We start from the raw sequence: 22,897 nt of genomic DNA, 5'->3' as shown, positions 1-22,897 counted from the left end.
TATATATATATATATATATATATATATATATATATATATATATATATTGCAGTAACTGCAACTCCTAAGTGCTAAGTCTGAAAGACAAGGCAAAGGAAATCTGGAATCCATTACAACAGCAAGATCTTGTCGTTGGATTGTGTGGCTGGCCTAGCTATAGGGGAATTATACTGGGCTTCCCTGTCACATGAGACCACTTGATAAGGTGATATCGTGATATCGACAGATTACAGGGGGATTACAGGGATTATGCTGTGTCTGGCCTACAACACACTGTAAATTTGGTTAGCATTGGTCTGGCCTTCCCTCAATCTGACAACTAAAGCTCTAAACTCTGTGTAAACACTGTTTAAAGATTCTGACAGATTAATACACACTCAGATATCACATGACAGTTTAAGGAAATATCATTTTCACGTTCACAACTAGGTTCTTATCTATAGAAGCCATGACACGAGGGTCACTACAGCGGTGGAAATCAAACCGCTCACAACTTTCTTGGCACCATAACACTGACCATTGGCGGCCTGTTGACTTTTTTTCATTTGGAAAATTAAGTCAGGCTGCCCTGTAAAAACCGAGACCAAAAAAACACAAAGGAATGGGGGCATAAATCCCCATGTTCTCCATTTGTTGTAAAAACAGAGAGATTTTATTTGCACAGTGCCCACCATCTGTTGGATTGAGCTGTGCAGTTTTAGAGTGGTGGGGCAGAGTGCAGCTGCTGTCCGCAGACGGGGCGACCTGGCTGCTGCCCTGCTCTGCACGTGCCTGCCTCTAAAAATACCACTTCGGTTTACTTCATCCCTGAGCCACTAATGGACCCTTATATACTCATTCGTTGCAGAAATGGGCCTAAAAGGTTGCTCATAAGTAAAGGCCGATTAAAAACAAAAGGCAGGGAAGGCTGGGATTATCACAACATTATAACACTATGCCCATCTGTAGTTTCTCTTTCCATTGCTTATGTCGTGCAGTAATTAACCATGGGAATAAAAACATTTAATCTAAGGCTGTATTCAGGCGGGATTAAGTGTACATGAGGTCATGGGGTTTATTCCTTTTTTGCAGGAGCGCCACTGGGATTTCCGTCCATATCGGCCATGTCTGTGTTTTCTTCCACCTCCTCCTCCTCTTAGAAATGTACAGGTTGAAAGACCCATTATTGCTCACTGTGCTGGTCTGATATTTTAGACCTGGTCGGATGCATATCCTAGTGATTTCCAAGACAATTTTGCCTTGCGTAAAAATGTTTTAAAAAATCTGGGTCCTAAACTTGCTCAAACTGTGCTCATTTTATCACTGAGGAAAGAATGTATTACAGATGTCCCTCTGATAAACTGATCCAATCCAAATATAGCTTAAGGACATATTCACACCGCATACCTAATGACCCAGATTTGATCTTTCTGTCTTCATGGTTCACATTTCATTAGTGTGAACATACATTTGTCCATACAAGACCCATATGTGGATATTTTATTATTAAGGTAGCTGCAGCTGGCCTACACTGTGATATGTGCTGACACATGTCCATCTTCTAAATGTGAATAGTTGATTTGGAAAAGATCACATTTTGCGATCACATTGACGCATTGACACATATTTGCCAAAGAAATCAGAAATCAGTCACTTTAATCCTGTAATGTGAACATAGTCTGAAGCTGATGTGTCCCTGCTTCTCTTCTGCCCCTTCTCTTTTTCTCCCCTTGTCCTTTTCAGGCAGTAGGCGACTGAGATGGGCGTTCGTCTGGGCAGCCTGAGCGACTCTCTGTGGCCGCCGCTGTTGCTGCTGCTGCTGCTGTTGCTCTGCGCCTCGCCCTGTTGTCAGGGCCGCCCATTCACCATGATCGAGCCCACCGTTAATGTGGCCGTGGTGTTCAGCGGCTCTGCCTACCAGCTAGAGATAAAGGGGCGTCTGAGCCGGGAGAACTTCCTGGATCTGCCGCTAGAAGTGAACCCCATCACCGTGCTGGTGAACAACACCAACCCACGGGCGTTGCTGACGCGCATTTGCGACACACTGGCAGCCAACAGGGTGCATGGGGTGGTGTTTGAGGACAACATCGGCTCGGAGGCTGTGGCACAGATACTGGACTTCATCTCCACTCAAACGGCCGTGCCCATTGTGGGCATCAGCGGGGGATCTGCAGTCGTCCTGCCACACAAGGTCAGAGTTGGTCTTTGATGCCAGAGCTGCCTAGACAGCAGCCTGTGTACCTCTGCCATGTGAGTGGTGACCTAGGCCAGTGGCCCTGAATTTCCCTCACTTGCCCTGTATATTTTAGTGTTTTGCTGCTCAACACATCCCTCTCAGCTCCAGAAGGGCTTGTTGATTAGGGTGGGTTCAGCAGGTAACACTTCAGAGCAAACATTACAGTGGTACATGAGGTAAAGTGGGACAAAGACATTTCATGCTGCATATTTTTTTGAGTGCAGAAGCATTCATTGCTTTGTATGAGGTCATAATTTGAACTCTACCTAAAAGTGACATCATTGTTTTGGGTGAGATCATAATTTAAACTTTACCAAATATTGACATCCTTGTTTTATATGAGGTCATAATTTGAATTCTACCAAAAAGTGACATCATTGTTTTGGGTGAGATCATAATTTAAACTTTACCAAATATTGACATCATTGTTTTATATGAGGTCATAATTTGAATTCTACCAAAAAGTGACATCATTGTTTTGGGTGAGATCATAATTTAAACTTTACCAAATATTGACATCATTGTTTTATATGAGGTCATAATTTGAATTCTACCAAAAAGTGACATCATTGTTTTGGGTGAGATCATAATTTAAACTTTACCAAATATTGACATCATTGTTTTATATGAGGTCATAATTTGAACTCTACAAAAAAGTGACATCATTGTTTTGGTGAGATCATATTTAAATCGCCATGGTTTTGGATTAGGTCATACTTTGAACCAAGAAGTGACATCATTGTTTTGAATTATGACATAATTTAAATTCTACCAACAATAATTATAATTTGAAGTATACCAAAAAGTGTCTGTTCTCTCTAGCTGATAAGCAAGAACAATTCTGGAGCTAAGAATTGATTTTGGCTTACAAGTTTCCACTAGTCTACTGTTGTTTAAAGATGATCCAGATGAATTCCACAGATACAGTTTAGTCACTGTTGGAGCTAAAAATATCTCCAAACTGGGATCTTTAGTGAAGAAAACTGTTGGTGAATGCAAAATAGTGTTATTCCATGTAGTGTCTGACTACATAAAAAATCCTTTTAAATAAATAATAAAAAAGGAATAAAAAATAATAACTAAATAAGGGATAAAGTGTTTCAGCAGCAAATGCAGAGCAGGGCTACTCCAGCTCCGGGACTGGAAACTCCTGACCTTGGCTATGCTGAGCTCACTGAGATAACGCTCACTGGACGTGGTTTATATTGCAGCTGCTATTCAAATCGGGAAACTGGCCGGCAGCAGGTAAACAAATGGAGAACAATCTCGGTCACATTATCATAGAAGCGTTGACTTACAGTAAAAAGGTAATGAGAGATTTCAAGTGTGAAAGATCTGTGACTCCCTGCAAGGTGAGCAAAACATTCATTTAAAGAAAATCTTCCTTTCAGCACAGAACTGAAGCACTTATAGTGATAATTAACAGAGTCATTACTGTCATTATCGTTAACAAGCTCAGTTGGTTGCCCCATCTTCAGTGACTTATGGCACTGGGACAAAGACTCAAAAGAATACCGATAATGCCCTCTGCTGTCTGCTATGATGTGCACCTGAGCAACTCATTTAAACACATCACACAAACCATATCCTAGCAGCTTGTTTAAGTTTAGGCACTTTAAACACATTCATAATCTCATAATCCCACCAGTGTGGTCAAACTACTCAGATATAGAGTTAAATTACAATACAAATTACATTATAAATATTAGAGAACCACTTCTGACCATTTGTGAAACCAGGAATAGTCAATATAATTTGACCTAAATTGTTTCATTGAGTTCTTAAAAAAACAGTTTGGCATGAAATCAAATATACATTATTCCCCCCATACCTTAAATATTAATTTAGACCTGGTCACCCAAGACACTGTTGATAACCACGGTTTGCTTTATTTTCCTGCTGAAAAATACAGCTCAAGACCAGCTTTTAATTATAGCCAATTTCAGATGGTTTAGGATGGCTTCTGATCTTCTGAAGGTTAAAAGGCTGGTCATCTAGGTGAAAACATACGCTATAGTGGGACGAAAGCAGATTGAGCTGGTTGACCAGAATAAGGTTTTTGTGCATGTTTGCTGTCAAACTGGTCATACTGGTGGACCAGTGTGGTCAAGCTGGTCATGCAGGGAAGACCAGCATGGTCATGCTGGTCGACCAGGATGGTCATGATGGTCGACTAGCTTAGTCACACTGGTTGACTATTTGAGTCAGGTTGGTCACACTGGTAGAACTAACTAACGAACTAACTTCATGGAAGATCCCTATGCTGGTCAAGAGCTAAGCTTAACCAGCTTGACCAGGCTGTTTTTCTTTTTGAGGTAGGTTTCTCCTAGAGCTATAAGACAAATGTAGCAAAACAGTGGACACTCCACAGCATGCTAATTAGCCATGTAAAAAACGGCATCCCTGCATCATCTGACACTTGCCTGAAAAAGTAATCTCATACAAACTTGCTTATGTGGTTTCTGGCACTATATGCCATATAATATATATAAAGTTGATATATATATATTATATATCAAATTATGTTATATGTGCAACCCCACCCTCACATTTCACACTCATATAAACCCTACTATGATTTGTGATTGTATCCCTACTTACGATACATCATCAGACTGTAAAGCCATTTAATAAAATGGGAGACATGTGTAATGTAGAATTGCTTTTACATGAAGTGGTATTGCTTTAAGTTTCTCAGAGGTTCCAGCTTCAGGGGCAAACTTATTATTCCACATCTCTATGAAACATTGCAATGAGCAGCCCCCCATGTTCGATTTCTAAATGGAGCGGAAAGGGAGAGCAGACGCTCGCGTCCACCTTCCAGTGTTTTATCCCTATAAATAAATATGAACAACAGACAGAGTGTATTACCAGGGCACAGCCCTATGATTTCCCACACAACATACATTCAGACTTAATTATGAGGAGGTGAAGCAGACTACTGACTCACATTGGCTAACACACAGCAGAGAGTGCTGCTTTTAGCATGAGCCCAGTATGTGAGTATGGGCCCTCCAAAAATGCCATAATCTTCTTTTGTAGCAAAAGCTGCGAAGGTGTCTTTCAATCTAATGAGGAATCTTAGCAATCTTCATCAAAGAATAAATAGTAAATATGTGACTTTGGATAGCAAAAAAATGCTCAATTATCAATTACCAAGGCTATTCACAACCCTTTCTTACTTCAGAATCAAGAACCAAGAAGAAACACTGTTACAGAGTCTCACAGCATAGTATTGCTGTCCTCTTGTTGTGTCCTCTCATCACGATATGCTGTTAGCAAGCTAGCTTTAGTAAGCTAGCTTTTAGCCCCATGCACTCCTTTGGTACTTTCTCCAAAATATTTTCTAATTAATAAGCTGGTCCTTCTGCAGTTTGGTAGTCATCTAATGTATTCCAGTTTCTATTCGAGGGCATGGCCATTGAAGACACAAGATAGTAGAAGCAATTAGCTAGCATCGGCTAGCATTAGCTTATAGCCCTGCACGGATCATCATTTGCTCCTCCCAGGCTTTCACTTTGTTGCGTGCTGGCTTTGATAACACCTTTTGTAAGTACTGGCACACGGTCATAAGGCCTGTTTTAAGAAACAACCCATACTCCTATAACTAGCAGAGTCTGGAGATTGTATGCTGCCTTCCAGTATCAACAACACCATAGTTTTCCGAAGTCGTTGTCACATTTTATTGTTTCACAAGCTTTGACTAGGCTTTCACTAGTGGGCTTGGTTTATGTAAGTTGAGGTGGAACTATATTGAGTCAAGAATGTTACATACAAGTTTGGGGGTTGCGGAATTGGCCCGTTTTACTGCACTGTTTTGGTTTCGCCAGATTATTTTCAACAGTGTTTCATGGTATGTAATTTCCATGTAGCAAACTTTTTAGCCAGGCTGAGGTAAATGCAGTTTTCCCATTGTAGGGCCAATCCATATTTTTAAATAGGTTAAACTGTAGCCTAGTTTGAAATAAAAACCAATACTTCTAATCAGGTCTAATCTTTTTATTGTTTTATTGTTATTATCCTTATTAATTTATTTTATTAATATTGTGCAAGATGTTTGGCCTGTGTGTGATGCATGTATGATGTCCCAACCTACTCTTGCCCGAATGGCTAGACACAGTATTCTGGTGCCTAATCATTTGTATGAAGTTAAACTCTGCTGTCGACGCAGTGCAACTCGACATGCGCCGTGTGCATGTGGCAGCTCTCTCCATTGAAATGAAAAGGATGCAATGAGGTGGCAAGTGAAGTGAGGTGGCATGAGATGCGGTGAAGTGGCAAGTGGACGCGTACCATTATACACAATAAGTAAGATGCTGTAGTATATACAGTGAGTCCAAGAAGTATTTGATCCCTTGCTGATTTTCTTTGTTTGCCCACTAATAAAGACACTATCCTTCTGCACTTTTAATGGTAGATATATTCTAACATGGAGAGACAGAATATCAAGACAAAAATCCAGAATATAATTTTAAAGAATATATTTTAATTAATTTGTATTTCAATGAGGAAAATAAGTATTTGATCCCTCTTGCCAAACACACTCAATACTTAGTGGCAAAGCCTTTGTTTGCAAGCACAGCGGTGAGACGTTTGTTGTAGTTAACCACAAGTTTAGCACACACACCAGGGGGAATTTTGGCCCACTCTTCTTTGCAGATCCTCTCTAAATCATGAAGGTTGGTGGGCTGTCGCTTGGCAACTCTGACCTTCAGCTCCCTCCATAGATTTTCGATCGGATTGAGGTCTGGCGACTGGCTGGGCCACTCCATGACCTTAATGTGATTTTTCTTGAGCCAATCCTTTGTTGCCTTTGCTGTATGTTTAGGGTCGTTATCATGTTGGAAGACCCAACCACGGCCCATTTTCAGATCCCTGGCAGAGGGGAGGAGGTTGTCCCTCAGGATTGTGCGGTACATGGCTCCATCCATCTTCCCAGTGATGCGGTGAAGTAGCCCTGTACCCTTGGCAGAGAAACACCCCCAAAACATTATGCTTCCACCTCCATGCTTGACGGTGGGCACAGTGTTCTTGGGGTCATAGGCAGCATTTTTCTTCCTCCACACATGGCGGGTGGAGTTGAGGCCAAAAAGTTCAATTTTGGTCTCGTCTGACCACAAAACCTTCTCCCAATAACTTGGTTCATCTTTCAAATGATCATTGGCATACTTGAGGCGCGCCTCCACATGTGCTCTCTTCAGCAGGGGTACCTTTCGGGCACTGCAGGATGTGAATCCATTGTTGCGCAAAGTGTTGCCAATTGTTTCCTTGCAAACTGTGGTCCCAGCTGCCTTCAGGTCATTTGCTAACTCCTGCCGAGTGGTTGCAGGACGATTTCTGACTGTTCTCAGCATCATTGCCACCCCACGAGGCGAAATCTTCTTTGGAGCACCGGGCCGAGGTCTGTTGATTGTCATGTTATACTCTTTAAACTTTCTGATAATTGCACCAATAGTTGTTACTTTCACATCCAACACCTTACTAATCTTTTTGTAGCCCATTCCAGCTTTGTGAAGGTCAACAATTCTGACTCTGAGGTCCTGTGACAGCTCTTTGGTTTTACCCATGTTGGAGACTTGAAATCTGTGTGATCTGTCTGATTCTGTGGACAGGTGTTTTTCACACAAGTGATTAGTGAGAACAGGTGGCTTCAGGTCAGGTAACAAGTTGATTGGGAGTGTCTAACTGGTCTGTAAAAGCCAGAACTGCTAATGAATACTAAGGGATCAAATACTTATTTCACTCCATGAAATACAAATCAATTAATATATATTCCTTAGATTTATTTTCTGGATTTTCTTTTTAATATTCTGTCTCTCCATGTAAGAATACATCTACCATTAAAAGTATAGAATGATCATGTCTTTATTAGTGGGCCAACGAAGAAAATCAGCAAGGGATCAAATACTTCTTGGACTCACTGTAAGTAAATACTCTATGTTTAGGTATTTTGACCTAAACTACGTTGTTACTATATGTCAAACGTCCAAAACATTGTATTGGTGTGGCAACAATAGCTATCACAGAACCCACTGGTGGGCTGAGAAAGGATATGGCAAAGGCTTCCAGTTCCATTTGTTAATTTTCCCGGTCAAATCAGTCACAGAGTCTGACTCTAGCAAGGTCAAATGGGATGACTTTTAATAACCACTGCAATAAATTTATTCTGAAGCCTCAGAACACAGAGGCACAGAGTCCAGCACGTGTGCACAAGACAGAATTTAATTTTAATTGATTTTATAAAAAAGGAAAAATCTAATGGGATTAATATAATTTCATAACGCACGTGAATGGTATTTAACTTGCAGGCACTTCAATCGATTGATATGTTGTACAATAGACTCAGAATACTCTGTGAAGTGAGGCCTAGGAGATTGGATATTATTGGCCTGTGTTAGTCTATTAGATTTTAACAGCTGCTAGGGTAATAAGACCTTCCTTATTCTCCTCCATATGTTGTTGGAGTTTGCTTCCCTGTCCAGCAGCTAAATGGATTTTGGAACTATGATGGGGACTGTGGGCATCTGTGCTGTTTCTCAGGGGCTGTGAAGTGTCATTTGCAGTTTAATATACTTCCCAAAGGTCATTTACCCCATAATTATCCCAACTTGGCAACTGCAACGGTTGATAGTCCATAATAAATTACAAAGTAAATAAAGCTGTGAAAGGGAGAAGAGTTTATGCAGCATGATTTGCTTTATTTATGCTCCACCTATGTAAATAAATGACGTCTTTTCTTGTGTTCAGAGGAGTGTTGGATTGTCAAAGTGATCCAGTGTATCCATAAAACCAATGCATACAGTTTTTTTCACTCAGAACATAATCATGATAAGTAAAGAAAACCTAGCAGTGCCCTAGCTTAAATGTTAAAAATACAGGTAAATAATTTAGGGGGAAAACAGACAATGCACCGAAACACTTTTTGACTGTTCTAGATTAAACACCCTGTAGTTGCATACAATCGCTGTCATAAAAAAAACTCTCTAAAAAGTCTGAAAATTGTCTAAAATATGGGTTAGACTACTGTTTGCCTTCACAGACGATAGCTGTGCCCTATTCAATATATAGTGCACTACTTTGGGGTTCCGCCGTTTTGTGGTGCCGTAGTGCCAAATTTTCAGTGCACTGCAACAACTCCACAAATACATTGTAATATATAGGGTACACATTATGTACACTAGCTTACATGGAATACCCATAATCCATTGTTTTGTTTGGTTTGCGCACCTTCTTTGAGGAATATTATTTATCATGTGGATGCGATGCACTCTGTTGTCGCACAGCACTGACCTCACACATATCGACTTGTCTGAAATCATTCACTGACTTGAACAAAATGTTTTCCCTATAATAGTGCCCTATATAGTGATAGTAGGGGATAGTGAATAGGGCATGCTTTCAGACACAGGTAATGACATATCTAGGACTTCCAGTAGGCTCCAGTAGAGATGCTTTTTCTCACAAAACTGATTTGCACACTGTTTTCACTGTCAGTTCATAATTATATTGGTGGTAAATCAGTTCTGCTTGTGAAGTCCTAACCAATAGGAGAGTTCATTTGTTGTTTTTATGAAGTATGATGGGGAAAAAATCCAGATTGTACTGTTTTCCATATTGCAGTTCAAAATGTAGCACTACTGTCCTCAGCCAAAATTCATTGGGCTCAACATAAAAGCATGGTTATTTCCACCATTACATCGACAGTTTTTTGCTAATAATCTGATTTCTCAGCACCACTGTTGTAATTGATTTGATGTAATATGAACATTATAATAATTATAAAAAAAAAAGCCAAAGACATGAACAGCAGTATGCTTTAAATGTTGTTCTACACCGATTAGCAATGACATTAACACTACTGACAGGTGATGTGAAAAACATTGATTATCTTCATCTACAGTGGTATCTGTCAGGGGGTGATATATATTTTAGGTAGCAAGTGAACAGTTGGTTCTTGAAAAATGGGCAAGTGTCAGAATCTCAGACATTTTGACAAGAGCCAAACTGTGATGGCTAAACAACTGGAGTGTACCAAAAGTACAAAAAGGGTCCAAAGAAGGGACAACTGGTTATGGGCACCAAAGGCTCATTGATGCGATCCACGGAGGTCCCACCCTGCAACTTTCAGGACTTAATGGATCTGCTGCTAATGTCTGCTGGTGTCCAGATGTCACAGGACGCCTTCAGAGGTCTTGTGGAGTCCATGCCTTGAATGGTCAGATCTGTTGTGGCGGCTCAAGGGGAATCCACTCCATATCAGGCAGGTGGTGCTAATGTGATTGGAGTATGTAATTACCTTGGTATAAAACGACATTAGCAGTACTAATGTCCGTTATGTGTTTGTTAATGTAACCCACATAACTGCATTTGATGCATTAGTCTTTAAAAGTACTTTGAATATAGCGAAAGTAGCCGTGCATGTAATCTTGTGGTACATTTTCTTGAGTCCCGTACTGGGTTTGTGGGGTGCTGTCTTAATTATTAAAAAAAACAAAGACTAGCACTGCTATTAATAAGGGTTTATGTATGAGCACAATTCTATTATATAAAAATGAGTTACAGATATGTATTTTCTAATTGGCAAATACTATTACGTCTTCTCTAAATGCCTAGGAGATCCTGAGAATTCCCTTCTGGATTTTGAGTGTGTGAGTGTGTTAGCTTAATCATTTCCAAAGCTCCCCTTTAGGAAGCCCAGTATTTCTAGCTACTTCATTAACCCAGATAAGCACTGTTGTTATTGCTTGAACCTGGGCCACATCTGGCATCCTATACCACATAGAATGCTGGTCAAGAAGTGGGTCAGATGCAGTTGCCAGAGCGTAGATATTTTGTTTATCATGTTAAAGCAGTTTTACAGGAAAAAATCACAATATTTCATATATATATATATATATATATACACACAACAGTACAATTAAACATCCTTACGATAATTACGATAAATTATTATTATTATTATATAAACCATACTTATATTAGGTATTCTACAATATAGTCAGCGGTGAGAAGGCAGCATCTTGACACCCCTAAACCATCACTGTTAGAACTGACCCACCACCCAACCACTAGTTTTTACAGCTAGAGCTAGTAAAAACAAATTCCAGAAAACACATCTGGCCAGTTGTCATCCCTTTTGTACTTCATTACATCTATTCCGCAGCTAGATGCCAGATGTGGCCCATGTTAAGGCCACATCAACATCCCTAACATTTATTAAGTTGAGTGTGCTGGAGGGGGAATTAAACAAATCTCACACTTTTCTGAGCACCTAACAAGATGTCAATAACCTTACTGAAAACAATAATTAGTGTTTTCTCTGTGTGTACACTAGCAGGCAAAATGAATTGCTGAAATTAATACATGAGCAATAAATTGGTGTTTAGCCATGGTTTGGACGTGTTTGAAGGATTCATTTCTTGTTTTTCTGAGAATAACCACAGAAAAGATGTGACACCAGCACATTTTACCAACAAGACAATAAACATTTCCACAATTAAGAAAACGTTCAGGTGATATTATGGACAACACAATCACCAGATTTATACAGATAACTTTATTTAAGAACGCCCAAGAAATTCACAGAGATCCAATCCAATGAACTGGGACTGGGGCCGATCCAGGCATATTTTATTGGATTGGGTATCGGCTACTTTAATCCCAATCCGATCTGATTCTTTGTTTTAAACACAGTGTTCAGAGCCCCATCTGGTTGCCTCAACGCACCATTAATGGACATTATTCCCTGGTGGCAGCAGTGTGGACACACAGAGCAGACTGCAAATGGTAAAGACATTCACTCAAGGCTAATTGGGGTTTTTTCCAAAAACTGCATAATTCTAGCCAGACCATTTGGAAGAGTATGCCCAAATAGTCTTTGTTTCAGAGCTGCATTTGAAAGCTGTAATTATTTAAAGGTTGTATAACTTCACTGAATAAAAAAAAAATTATTTCTGGGATAATATATTGTCACAGGCCTAGTCAGAGTAGCCCCTTACCCCCAAAAAATGTTTCCTACTTTTATATACTGTATATTCTATAGTAGCACACTACTGAGATAGAACAGTGCTAGCTACTGTTAGTAGGAACTGTCAGGGATGACTTTATGGAGCACATCTGCAAAACAGGCCAACAAACAGGTCAGCCAAGATGATGTGTTTGGCAATATTAGTAATATAATCATCATTCATACTACTGCTTTAGTTGAAATGCCTCTGAAATACCACCGTGTGCATTCCGACAGCGCGCACCGTAGCCTATGTTTTGTTGGCAGTGACCGAGTGGTCAAGCTTGTGTTTAAGTGTTTGAGGCACCAGGCTTGGCGTTGAAAGATCCAGCTGATGTGGCACAGCTCTCATTAGTGGCTGGCATGGCCAGACCCCGTGGCTCTATGACAGCTGTCTCAGGTTCACTCTGATTAATACCCTCCCTCACACGCAGCCACCCTGCTGGCCAGCCTGCCAGAGCAGCAGCAAGAGGAGAAACCGTTATCTCTGCACAATAAAAACAGTCTAGTAAAGTTTACTTGATTTGTGACAAACACTGACCTTGACTCATTTCCAAGGTCCTTACAGACTTGAGTTAGTAACTTTAGACCACTCAGCTGAATGCTACATAAAACTGAAAGAGAACCAAAAGTGGCTCTCCAAATAATCCATTTTTGGCAGCTTTGTCTTTAAGCTTCTTCTGCAGGCCCCCGAGTGTCACTACTTCTGTATATGAATCTACTTGCCTCTATTGCCTCTATTAATAATGTAACACCTGTTTAAGTTGAGTTGCGCGAGCAGGGTCTAACAAAGGAACTTTTTAACAAAGGAACAATTTAAACAATACATTTTGTGCATAGAAGTGTGCTTGATTATCCAAACATACACAAATACAGGTATACACTGTGATTCCTGTGGTGGCAAATTTAAATTAGACATTAGTATAAAAAAAAGGAAAAAAGAAAAAAGAAAAGAAATCAAATCCAGTTGATTTCCATTCCAAAAGCAGAATGGTCGCTAAATGGCCTGGAAAAGGAAGCATGGATGTGTGCAATATGACAATATGATATCATAAATTACCATCACATTACAACAGCGACCAACAGCTGTCGGTTTTAAAATAGTGCAGGATGAGATTGCACAGAAAACCACACAAACACAGGACCATCTGTGCTACTTGTGCAGCTTAGGGTACCCCCCAATCCCCCCCCCCCCCCCCCCAAAAAAAAGGGATAAATTTGATAATAATGGTAGTTGATTGATAGTGATAGTGGAATTATAGATTTGGTAGGTTTGATAGTGAGTGATAGTTAGAGAGTCAGGTATGAATTTTGTTCTAAGTGGCCTTTCATAATTGTCAGTAAACTCATACCTCTATTATTACTTTGGCAGGCCTCTGACACTCAAACAGTGATAAACAGCAGTTACTGGATGTGTGGCGTGTCCCTCTGCAGGAAGTTGTTTTCAATTTGTAGCTGCCTAGGAAGGGCACAAGGACCGTGTTTTTCATGTTAATTGCCATCCGAGTCTAACCATTTTTGCTGTTCCTTAAATGAGGAGTAACGACTATTAAAATCCTGAACCAATCTCCCATACTAAAGCTTTCATACCAACACTTTCAGGAGGACCAGGGATCAATAATCTGAAATGCTCCAGGGTTTAGAAATAGCTTTCACAGTCAGCCAAGATATAACTTTAGGCGCAAACAGATCAGGGTCCAGAAAAAAAGCTTCACCCAAAGAGAGCTACCGTGAAGTCTCCTATGAAACCATTACGAATGATGCTTGTAGTCCTTATGCTGCCAACAACTATTCTATTAAATAACTTTACATATACTAATCAGATAATTGTCTATTTACATTTAAAGCAGCGGTATGCAAATTGGTATTTTTGTGCTAATGTGGTAGAGTAATAGTACAGGACTTAACTCAAATATGACTCAAATATGACCTATGCAGTTCTTGCAAGAGGTCTCATACAGCTCCATCAAAGTAACGTAGTGCAGTTAGCCGGCATACTAAGCCCGGTGTGGCAATGACAGAGAGGCCGTTCTCCCTACTCCCTCCCTACAGTCAGTAAAGCATGATTTTAAAGCTGTAAAATTGCTACCTAATGTTGCCTCAAGTGGTACAACAAACTGACGGCACCATTTCTATGAGTTAAGGAATGGGGTTGCTTTAGCCAAAAGCAGATATACCATGTGACTATACATCTCCATAGCAGTGAAGTGATAGCTTTTTAATACCTTTTTCTCTCTGCCCGCACTTTGCACAAGGCTGGGGTTCACTTCAGATGGGCTTAAAATGGTACGAATAATGATTGATTAGTGGGCAGAAGTCCAGGCTAGTGGACAGAGTATCTGTGCCAACACTGTGCCTTCATCCATTTCTCAAGCCATTCCCTGATTACCACAGGCCTGCCGCAGCAAAGGGAAGCAGAGCAAAATTAGCCTATAAACCCATTTTGTCCTGGGGATATTTTGCTCAATTACTATGCTGATTAGAGCAATTAGAATACAGCATCATTGCCAGGTTTAATCTCATGCTGCGCTGAAGGTAACGCACTAAAAAGTCATCCATTGTTGCTTAAAAAGGGGAAAGCAAGACAAGAAGCTTGGCTAAGCTTAGAGAAAGTCATTGTTTTGCAGCCTCTTTTTATCATTCAGAGATCGCAATCCAATTTAAGACTGTGGAAAACGTCCGAGTCGCGTTGCTCCTCTCGCAGGGTGTGTATGGGATTTAATCATTCAGCAGACAAGTGTCCATAGATCTGCTCTGTGTTCAGAACGAAGCCAGAGCACATTCTCCATCGCCAGTCAATCATTGATCGATGATTTAGTCACGCCGCTAGCTGCTCAGACACTGGATAAATCAATGATAGTAATCTTTTCAGAGAAGCATGCACTGAGGATGTTAACACAGGAGATGCTGGTTGTGTACATGCATGGCATTTATAATTACAGGACACTGCCGCCGAAAAATACTGACATACCAAGAACTTCAAAAACTGTGGTTCCTCTTTTTAAAATGAAAATCATGGCTGGGAAAGCAAGTGTGCGGCAGGGATAGAAGCTAACCTGGATACAATCTCTTCAGCTTGCTAACCACATATTAAACCCGAGGACATGCATGTTGTGCTGAGTAGGATTCACGTCTCTTCCTGGCTGAGGAAAACTAGGAGAGCTTTCAAATGCTAAACATTTTGCACTTTGGTCACTGCAAACTCTGAAAGCAAGAGGCTTCAACCACGTCAAACCGAAGTCATTGGCAACGCTTTGGAAAGGTCAGCAACAAACTAGGTGTGTATGACGTTTGGGCACTGTGGCAAGGTGGCAAACTGGAGCGGCAAAGCAGCAAATCTGAACAGTGTGCTTAGACTCATGGTGCATTTACATTGCAGCGAAGTGATGCATTTGCTTCGTCATCTGTTGGCTGCTTTGGGGTGTGTCATTTAGTTTCACTGATTTCAGTCTGTGACTTGACTCCGGGCTTGACTTATGACAAAACCCTTTACTGCAGAGCGCTGATTGGCCTTCACGGAGTGCAACTTGCTTCTCATTTGCATTTTGTTGAGAAAGGTTCAACACTCTCTTAGCTTCATTCGTGCCGTCACCACTCCCACAGTCCTCTGCCGGAAACCCTCCCTGTTGGTATTCATAGAAATCAATAGGAGGTGGACCAAAAAAGGCTTTGCTTCGCTGCATTGTAAATTCAGGGTCATGATAGCACTGTGTCAATGTGCAGTTGCACCGCTCACTGCTGAGTTACGAATTGTATTGTTTATCTGGTTGTATGAGAAAAACATCATTACAGTACTACTGTGTGAACAGACAGAAGAACACTCGGCTCTGCTACAGCCACAAGCTATTAAACATGTTTCATTTATTCATAGTTTGGATCTATCTATCTATCTGTCTATCTATCTGTCTATCTATCTATCTGTCTATATATCTATCTATCTATCTATCTATCTATCTGTCTGTCTGTCTGTCTGTCTATCTATCTATCTATCTATCTATCTATCTATTTATCTATCTATCTATCATCCATCTGCAACAATCTGTCTATATATCTTAATTGGGTGTGAAAATAATTGGGTGTAATAATAAATAACTGCTCTCAACATTTCCAAATTAAGACCAGTTAAAGCTCAGTAGACCATTATCACACTTCCGTGTTCATTAATTAACAGCTTCCGGTCATGTTGTAATCAATGGCTGAGGCTACTGCCCTTTTCTAAATACATCCATAATTCAACCAAACTCAGTTTCCACTCCATCCATCCAGTTTAAAAATGTTCAACTCCAGCTGAAAACTCTGCACACCATGTCCCATTTTAATATGGCAACCAATGAAACGAGAGCTCATTTGAACTGAAGTAAACACAGGGCTGAACACTGGGACAGATCTACTCATGCTGGAGATTAAAAATGCTAAACTCAGAGATCAACGTTAATTCATCCAACATCCACGCAAACTGTCATCAGCAAGGTTATGTCAGCAATCTTGAGAAACAGACCCCTCAGCGCTGGGTCTTGGTGAGTTCTTTAATGTAGAAATACGAGGCTGTGTCTTTTTGCTAGTTGTGGTGTTCAGGATGCTAATGTCCCCAATGTTTACATGGACTGACTAAAAGAAATTGAACCTGCTGTGTTTTTTCTCCTCCAGAACAAAGCTCAGTACGTGCTGGTTATTGGTCTGTTCATTCAGAGATGTGAGGCAGAGTGAACATAAAGAAACGCTCTGCTCCTTCTCTGCTTTGCAAAACTCATCACAGGCTGCTTTCCACATGAGCAGCAAGCACTCTGTTAAACAGTGCAAAAATTTAATGATTGACTGTGATAAAGCTCAATAGAATGCTTTCTTCAGTGCTGGAAACCAGAGTGGTTGTATTATTAGGTAGCTCCTTTGACACAAAGTTTGTCTTGTTTTACTGTAGCCGTGCTGGTGTGACAGTTCTGCTTAGCTAAGTAAAATCAGTGTGTGAAACTCGTTGAGTTTACCAAGCTGTAGTGGAGAAAGCATTGACCTTTCCATACATCAGTATTTTACTTCTGTGTGTGCATCAGATCAAATGCTATACCACAGTGCTCAGGCTGATACTCTTCTGCAGAGAGAGAGAGGGATAATGTGTTAGAGATGTGTCTGTGTGTGGGGGGCTCCTCTTCACTGGGTCACACTCTCCGTTCATTTGGCCTTATAACCCCTGAGACACGAGACGAGAGAGAAACCAGCTTTCTGGGACAATAAGCAGCGCCAAAACACCCGACTGAAACTGGGGCAGTTCATCTTCTAACTCTACACACACAAGCACAATTCCCAGTGTGTGTGTGTGGGGGGTGTGTGTGTTCATTAATGAATGCAGTTAAGGGCAGTTATTTATGATTACACCACACACACACACACACATATATATATATATATATATATATATATATATATATATATATATATATATATATAATTATGCATTCTACATGTGACATAGTTAAATCTTTAGGTAGAAAGGACTGTGTGTGTCAGTGCCATTTGCCTTAGTGTGTATGATCAGAGTGATCAATATGACAATATGATTTCATTAAGCTCTTCTGTGTATATCATGAGCGTGATCATTACTTCCACAACTCCCACTAACTGCATGTTCCATTAAAAAGAGATTTAGAATCGGCTCCTGAGCGGCACAGCTGACATTTTCTGACCTTCACAAAGTAAAAGAAGTACCACTCCCACCTCATTACAATGCACACAAACTCCAGCATGGCATGTAATAAGGCCTATTTCATTCACACACCATCAAACATGTTGTCAGTGTCTCGCAAACCTAACTTTCTATGGAAGTCTGAGTAAGAAGGTTTAATTCCAAGTCATTTTGGAGCATTTCTATTGGTCTACTTGACTGAATGTAAAAGATCTGTAAAAGAATGTAAAAATGCTAGCTTTAAATTATCTATTAGGATCTGTGTTTTAACCCCTAAAAAGCCTGTGAACAAGAATAGCCCTACCAGTTTCTACATACATCCCTGTGGTTACTGAATAATATGCCTTAGTGTGTAATAAGCCTTTCTGTGTTATGGGGTTTAACATATCATATTATATTTTTTGCCCACATATAGGAATTAAATTGCTTAATTCATTCTGTATATTTTTGTCAACCAAAAATACAGCCTAATTATCATACATTGCATTTGATAAGCCGTTGAAGGGCAACTTCAGGGCCTGGAAACAGCATGGTCAATACACGTCAGTGCTCAGTGGATCAAATGTCCTAGAATAAAAGCTCCAGGATCAGACTGTATAATCATATTCATTAGGGAAGTGCATGAAAGAAAAACCTAGTTCTTATATTAGCATTCCTGCTCTGAGACATCTAATACAATCCACGTCTCATGAAACCCTCAAATGAAATGGTAATACCAACTTTCTCAACGTGGCACAGCTTGATAGTAACTCTAGTATTATTTAACTTGTTAGCACAGGGCAGTACAGATAAAACTCACTAACTGCTTACTGAATACCGCTATCTTCTACTATCTACACATCACGAAGCTTGGTTTGGTGAGGCTGCTAGGGTCTGTTGCTGTATTGCTTCTTTTAAAATGAAACATCTACACACTACTGTATACTTTAAAGCAATGGCTCAGCAAATACTGCTGATGTTGCTAACAATGTGTTGGATAGTTTACCACAGCATGCCTGAGATCTTGAAACTATGTGAGAACTCCCAGTCCTAATGATAGTCTGTCAAAATGTGAAAAGTGGAGGAAGGGATGAACACTCAAAAAACAAACGTGGCAACCAAAAGGGCGAACACAACAAACCTGGGACTGGGAGGAACAGGGAGCTAAATGAGTGAATAACGAGGGGGAGAACTAAAAGGGGGGCTAAACATCAAGCCTCAAGCCTAGCTTGGGCAGAAAAGGCAGATATAAACTGAGGGCAGAGCCGAGCTCTGTGTACCAATGGAGGTAGCTGGGGAGCCAGCTGCCTGACTAGAAAACGAGGCCAACCTAACATGAACTAGCAGAGACTGTCTAGAACTGAGGTTGCCTAGGAACATGAACAGGAAGCGAACGTACCTCACTTGCCTATAGAATTACATTACGAATACTCCTGACTATGACAGAACACTAGATCCAGAGCCTTGCTCTGTGAACATACGGAGATAGCTAGAGAGCCAGCTGCCTGACTAGAAAATGAGGCAAACCAAACCTGAGTAAGGAGCGACTGCCTAGAACCGGGGTCACCACGTGGGGAGTCAAGGAGATCCCTGGAGATCTAAGGATACCATGGCCCCGAGTGGCTGTTGTGGAGCTCATTAAATGCTCCCAGTCCCAGGTGCAACTCATGAACAACAAACAAACCCAACTGAACATAAATCAACACAAACTTATGAGGACCTTAACGAGAGCCTGACAAAAAGATGACCATGAGTCAAAAGTTTACATTTTAAAAGATATTCAAAAATAAATAAATAAATAAATAAATAAACAAATATCTACAGGTATATAATAATATTTATACTACAGATAAATAAAAAGAAACATAAGTAAAAAGAGAGACAAAGGCAAGGTGAGGAGATGAGAGTATTTTTGGGCCATCTAGTTGTTCTGCTCCATAGCCCTGAATAACTAGTCCTCATGCATCAAAACCATCTTTGAGAGTCATGATAACAGTCTTTAGCAGAACATGTCAGTCTCCTACAAAAACATAAACAGCTCTTAACAACCTCCAAGGCCTTGTGCCCTCGTCATTGTGACAGAGATAGACAGAGCTAAAGAGAGAGTGCATGTTAACGATCATATGTCTCTCTAAATTATTACTTATATAAGTAATATGATAGAAAAAGCTTTATACATTTGTAAAACAGTAATAATAATGATAATAATAACAATAATAATTGTATCCAATAACTCCCATCATATAAATAGCTGCAAGTATTCACCAATTAGCAGTATTCAGCTAACACCATGCTAATCAGTGCCTACTAGCATGCATTAATTCTTAGCAATATTAGCATATATGGTTAAACTATTCCATTCAAGCCATCAGAAACCATCATTTAAGGAAGGGAGCTTACTGTTCAGTTGATTTGATGTATTTTAAACAAACTGAAGCACCAAACAATATACTTTATACACTGTAGTTCATAACGTACCCTACTTTGCTATGTAATATTGACATAACCATGCTATAATGCAACTATGCATAATTTTATGACAAATATCATATGAATCTGTCGTGACAGAATATATCTATTAATATTAGTCTAACATTACAATAAGGGAGTATTAGGCAAGATTTAAGAAAAAAGAAGCTCAAGTAGTTGAACACACAACACACCTCCAATCTTTCGTTATCAGAGAGACTTATCATCTAATCATGCTCCCCACATATGCTACAAATTAAACTCCCATATCTGAAGGTTTCTATAGATTGTGTGTATGAGCAATAGCATTAGCCTCTTTTATTTACCTTCTAAGAAGGTCCTTTCTGCTGCCATCTGGAAAAAATGTCTACTAATGCTGCCTTGAGGACACCAGATGACGTTCTGAATATGTGGTTAAAACAAAGAATCAGAACTGGATTGGGACTAAAATATCCAATACCTGATCTATTAAAAATATGCCTTGATTGGCCACATCCCTGTTATGAGCCATGACAGAATATGTCTATTAAATATAGTCTCATATTACATTAGAGGATTTAAGAAACAACAAGCTCTGGTGGTTAAGTAGTTGTGTGATGGTGTCAGCATTGTACCTTGTTATGCAGCACTGCCCACTGCAACATTTAGCTTTTTGATAGTGAAATTATACCTATACCCCTATAACCAGGGCTGCGTGAGATAAGTATATCCTGTGATTAAAAATGTGGTCATTTCCATCAGATTTCACCAGATGTCTCCAGAAATCCAAGATGGGAGTATTTTTTTTTTATATTTAGCAGATATGTCATGGGCAATGAGAACAGTTTGAACTTTCATTTTGTATACACTGCAAAAAAGTTGTAACATGACACATTTGATGTAATTGGACATTGCATTTCCTGCGATGGCAATGCTTAAACAATATATTGTGGAGTCATGTTACAAACCTAGAAACACTTGGAAGTCACTTTGTAACAGCTTTCTGCTGTAAGAGTAGTGGAGCATGCTGACTGTTTATTAGTCACTACCTGTGTTAGCTAGACAGCATAGTTAGCTTTAGCTGACCAGTACTACATACATTTCAATGAAAGAATTTCAATCAAAACGTTTCTCTACTCAGCTCTCTAAGTGATAGAAAATCAGCCACTCAAACAGTTCAGCACATTCTACAGATTACAGGAGTTAAAAGTGTAAACGATACAGGCACTGACTGGGTTTCTCCATGTTGTTTTAGCCAAACAGACGGAGATGGGGGTGGAGTAATGAGGCATTGAAGAGATAGGAATGGAGTAGTTGGACGTTGAGAAGCAAGGGGTGGAGTAATGAGGTGTTGAGAATTTGGGGGCGAAGTAATGGCGTGTTGAGGAGATGAGGGTGGAGTAATGGGGCGTTGAGGTGTGTCTCATACAGTGACTGACAGGATGACCTCATACAGTGACCGGTATGTAAACACAAACAAGGCTCCGTTCCTGCACCTAATTCACATGTGCCGATGCCACTGCTAAAATAATTACATATATCTATATATTTTATGTCATGTTAATTAATAAAATGTCACAGTACCTGTTATAAGAATTACCAGTAAAAGAGACATGACATTGTTATATTACTTGACATCTGTCATGGCATGCTATCAACACTGGTATATCGGTGATAGAGCTGCCAGTGATAGAGCATGTGGTAGTGGCTTTAATGCAGTGTCTCTGCAGTGTCCTAGGGGATGTACATTAGATACAACATGTGACGCAGTGAATGAGTAAGGAAGGGCAGTGCAGTGCCAAGGAATGAGCTGCTGCATGCTGTGAGTCACGGGCAACACATATGCCACAACACACTCACACACACACACACACACACACACACACACACACACATTCTGAGGAGAGGCTAGTGAACCTGATAGATAGAAAGATAAGATTAGGTTATATATAGAGTCCATTTCCTGGAACCAGCCCTGGACTACATTGCAAGGCCGGTGGTACATTTATTCAGTTAAGTCAGTCTAGGAATGGTGAACTTTACTATAACCAATTATAGTAGCATTAAAATGTGTACACTCTTCTTTTTTTAAATGAAAAAAACTAAACAAAATATAATCTAATGGTGATGTCTGAGATGCCATCAGGGGTGTACGAGAGACTTGAATATTTGGGGGAAGGAGGAGGTCAAATGAATAACAACTGAGAACAGACAGAGACAACTGACGGTATGAAATTTAATTGGGAGTGCTCAATATTGTGGCTGTATTATGCAAAGTGCCCTTCCCTTCAATGAAAGCAATCAATTAACTCAAGGTTCAGTATAAGCCAGATTTAGAATATCTAAACTCTGATAAGCATAAAAAATCTTAAAGCTGCATTATGTGACAGTTGGTATTTTTAAGTCCAGGTCTCCCCCTACAGTACTTTTATGCTGCTGCCGTAAATGCAGATTGCACTATGGACAGCTAGGAACAATTGTTTGTTGGTGAGCTGAAAAATACAGAACCAGCCTCTGAACTGAAGGAAGCTTGTGGACTGAGGTGGAAGAGTAATAGTACAGGATTTTACCC

At 40.0% G+C, this 22,897-nt stretch overlaps 1 protein-coding gene across 1 annotated transcript in view; it reads left to right on the top strand.

Annotated features, from left to right (window-relative positions):
• The window catches only part of grin2ca (glutamate receptor, ionotropic, N-methyl D-aspartate 2Ca), a 94,654-nt gene that overhangs the window by 20,983 nt on the left and 50,774 nt on the right, over nt 1-22,897 (top strand). The window contains exon 2 of the mRNA XM_072694474.1: nt 1,723-2,170. Coding sequence (XP_072550575.1) covers nt 1,739-2,170 — 432 coding nt within the window. The 5' untranslated portion in view covers nt 1,723-1,738. The remainder of the gene's footprint in view (nt 1-1,722; nt 2,171-22,897) is intronic.

The sequence above is a fragment of the Salminus brasiliensis genome, chromosome 12 (assembly GCF_030463535.1).
Source record: "Salminus brasiliensis chromosome 12, fSalBra1.hap2, whole genome shotgun sequence".
Classification (NCBI taxonomy): domain Eukaryota; kingdom Metazoa; phylum Chordata; class Actinopteri; order Characiformes; family Bryconidae; genus Salminus; species Salminus brasiliensis.
This window is presented reverse-complemented; position numbering and strand designations above follow the sequence as displayed.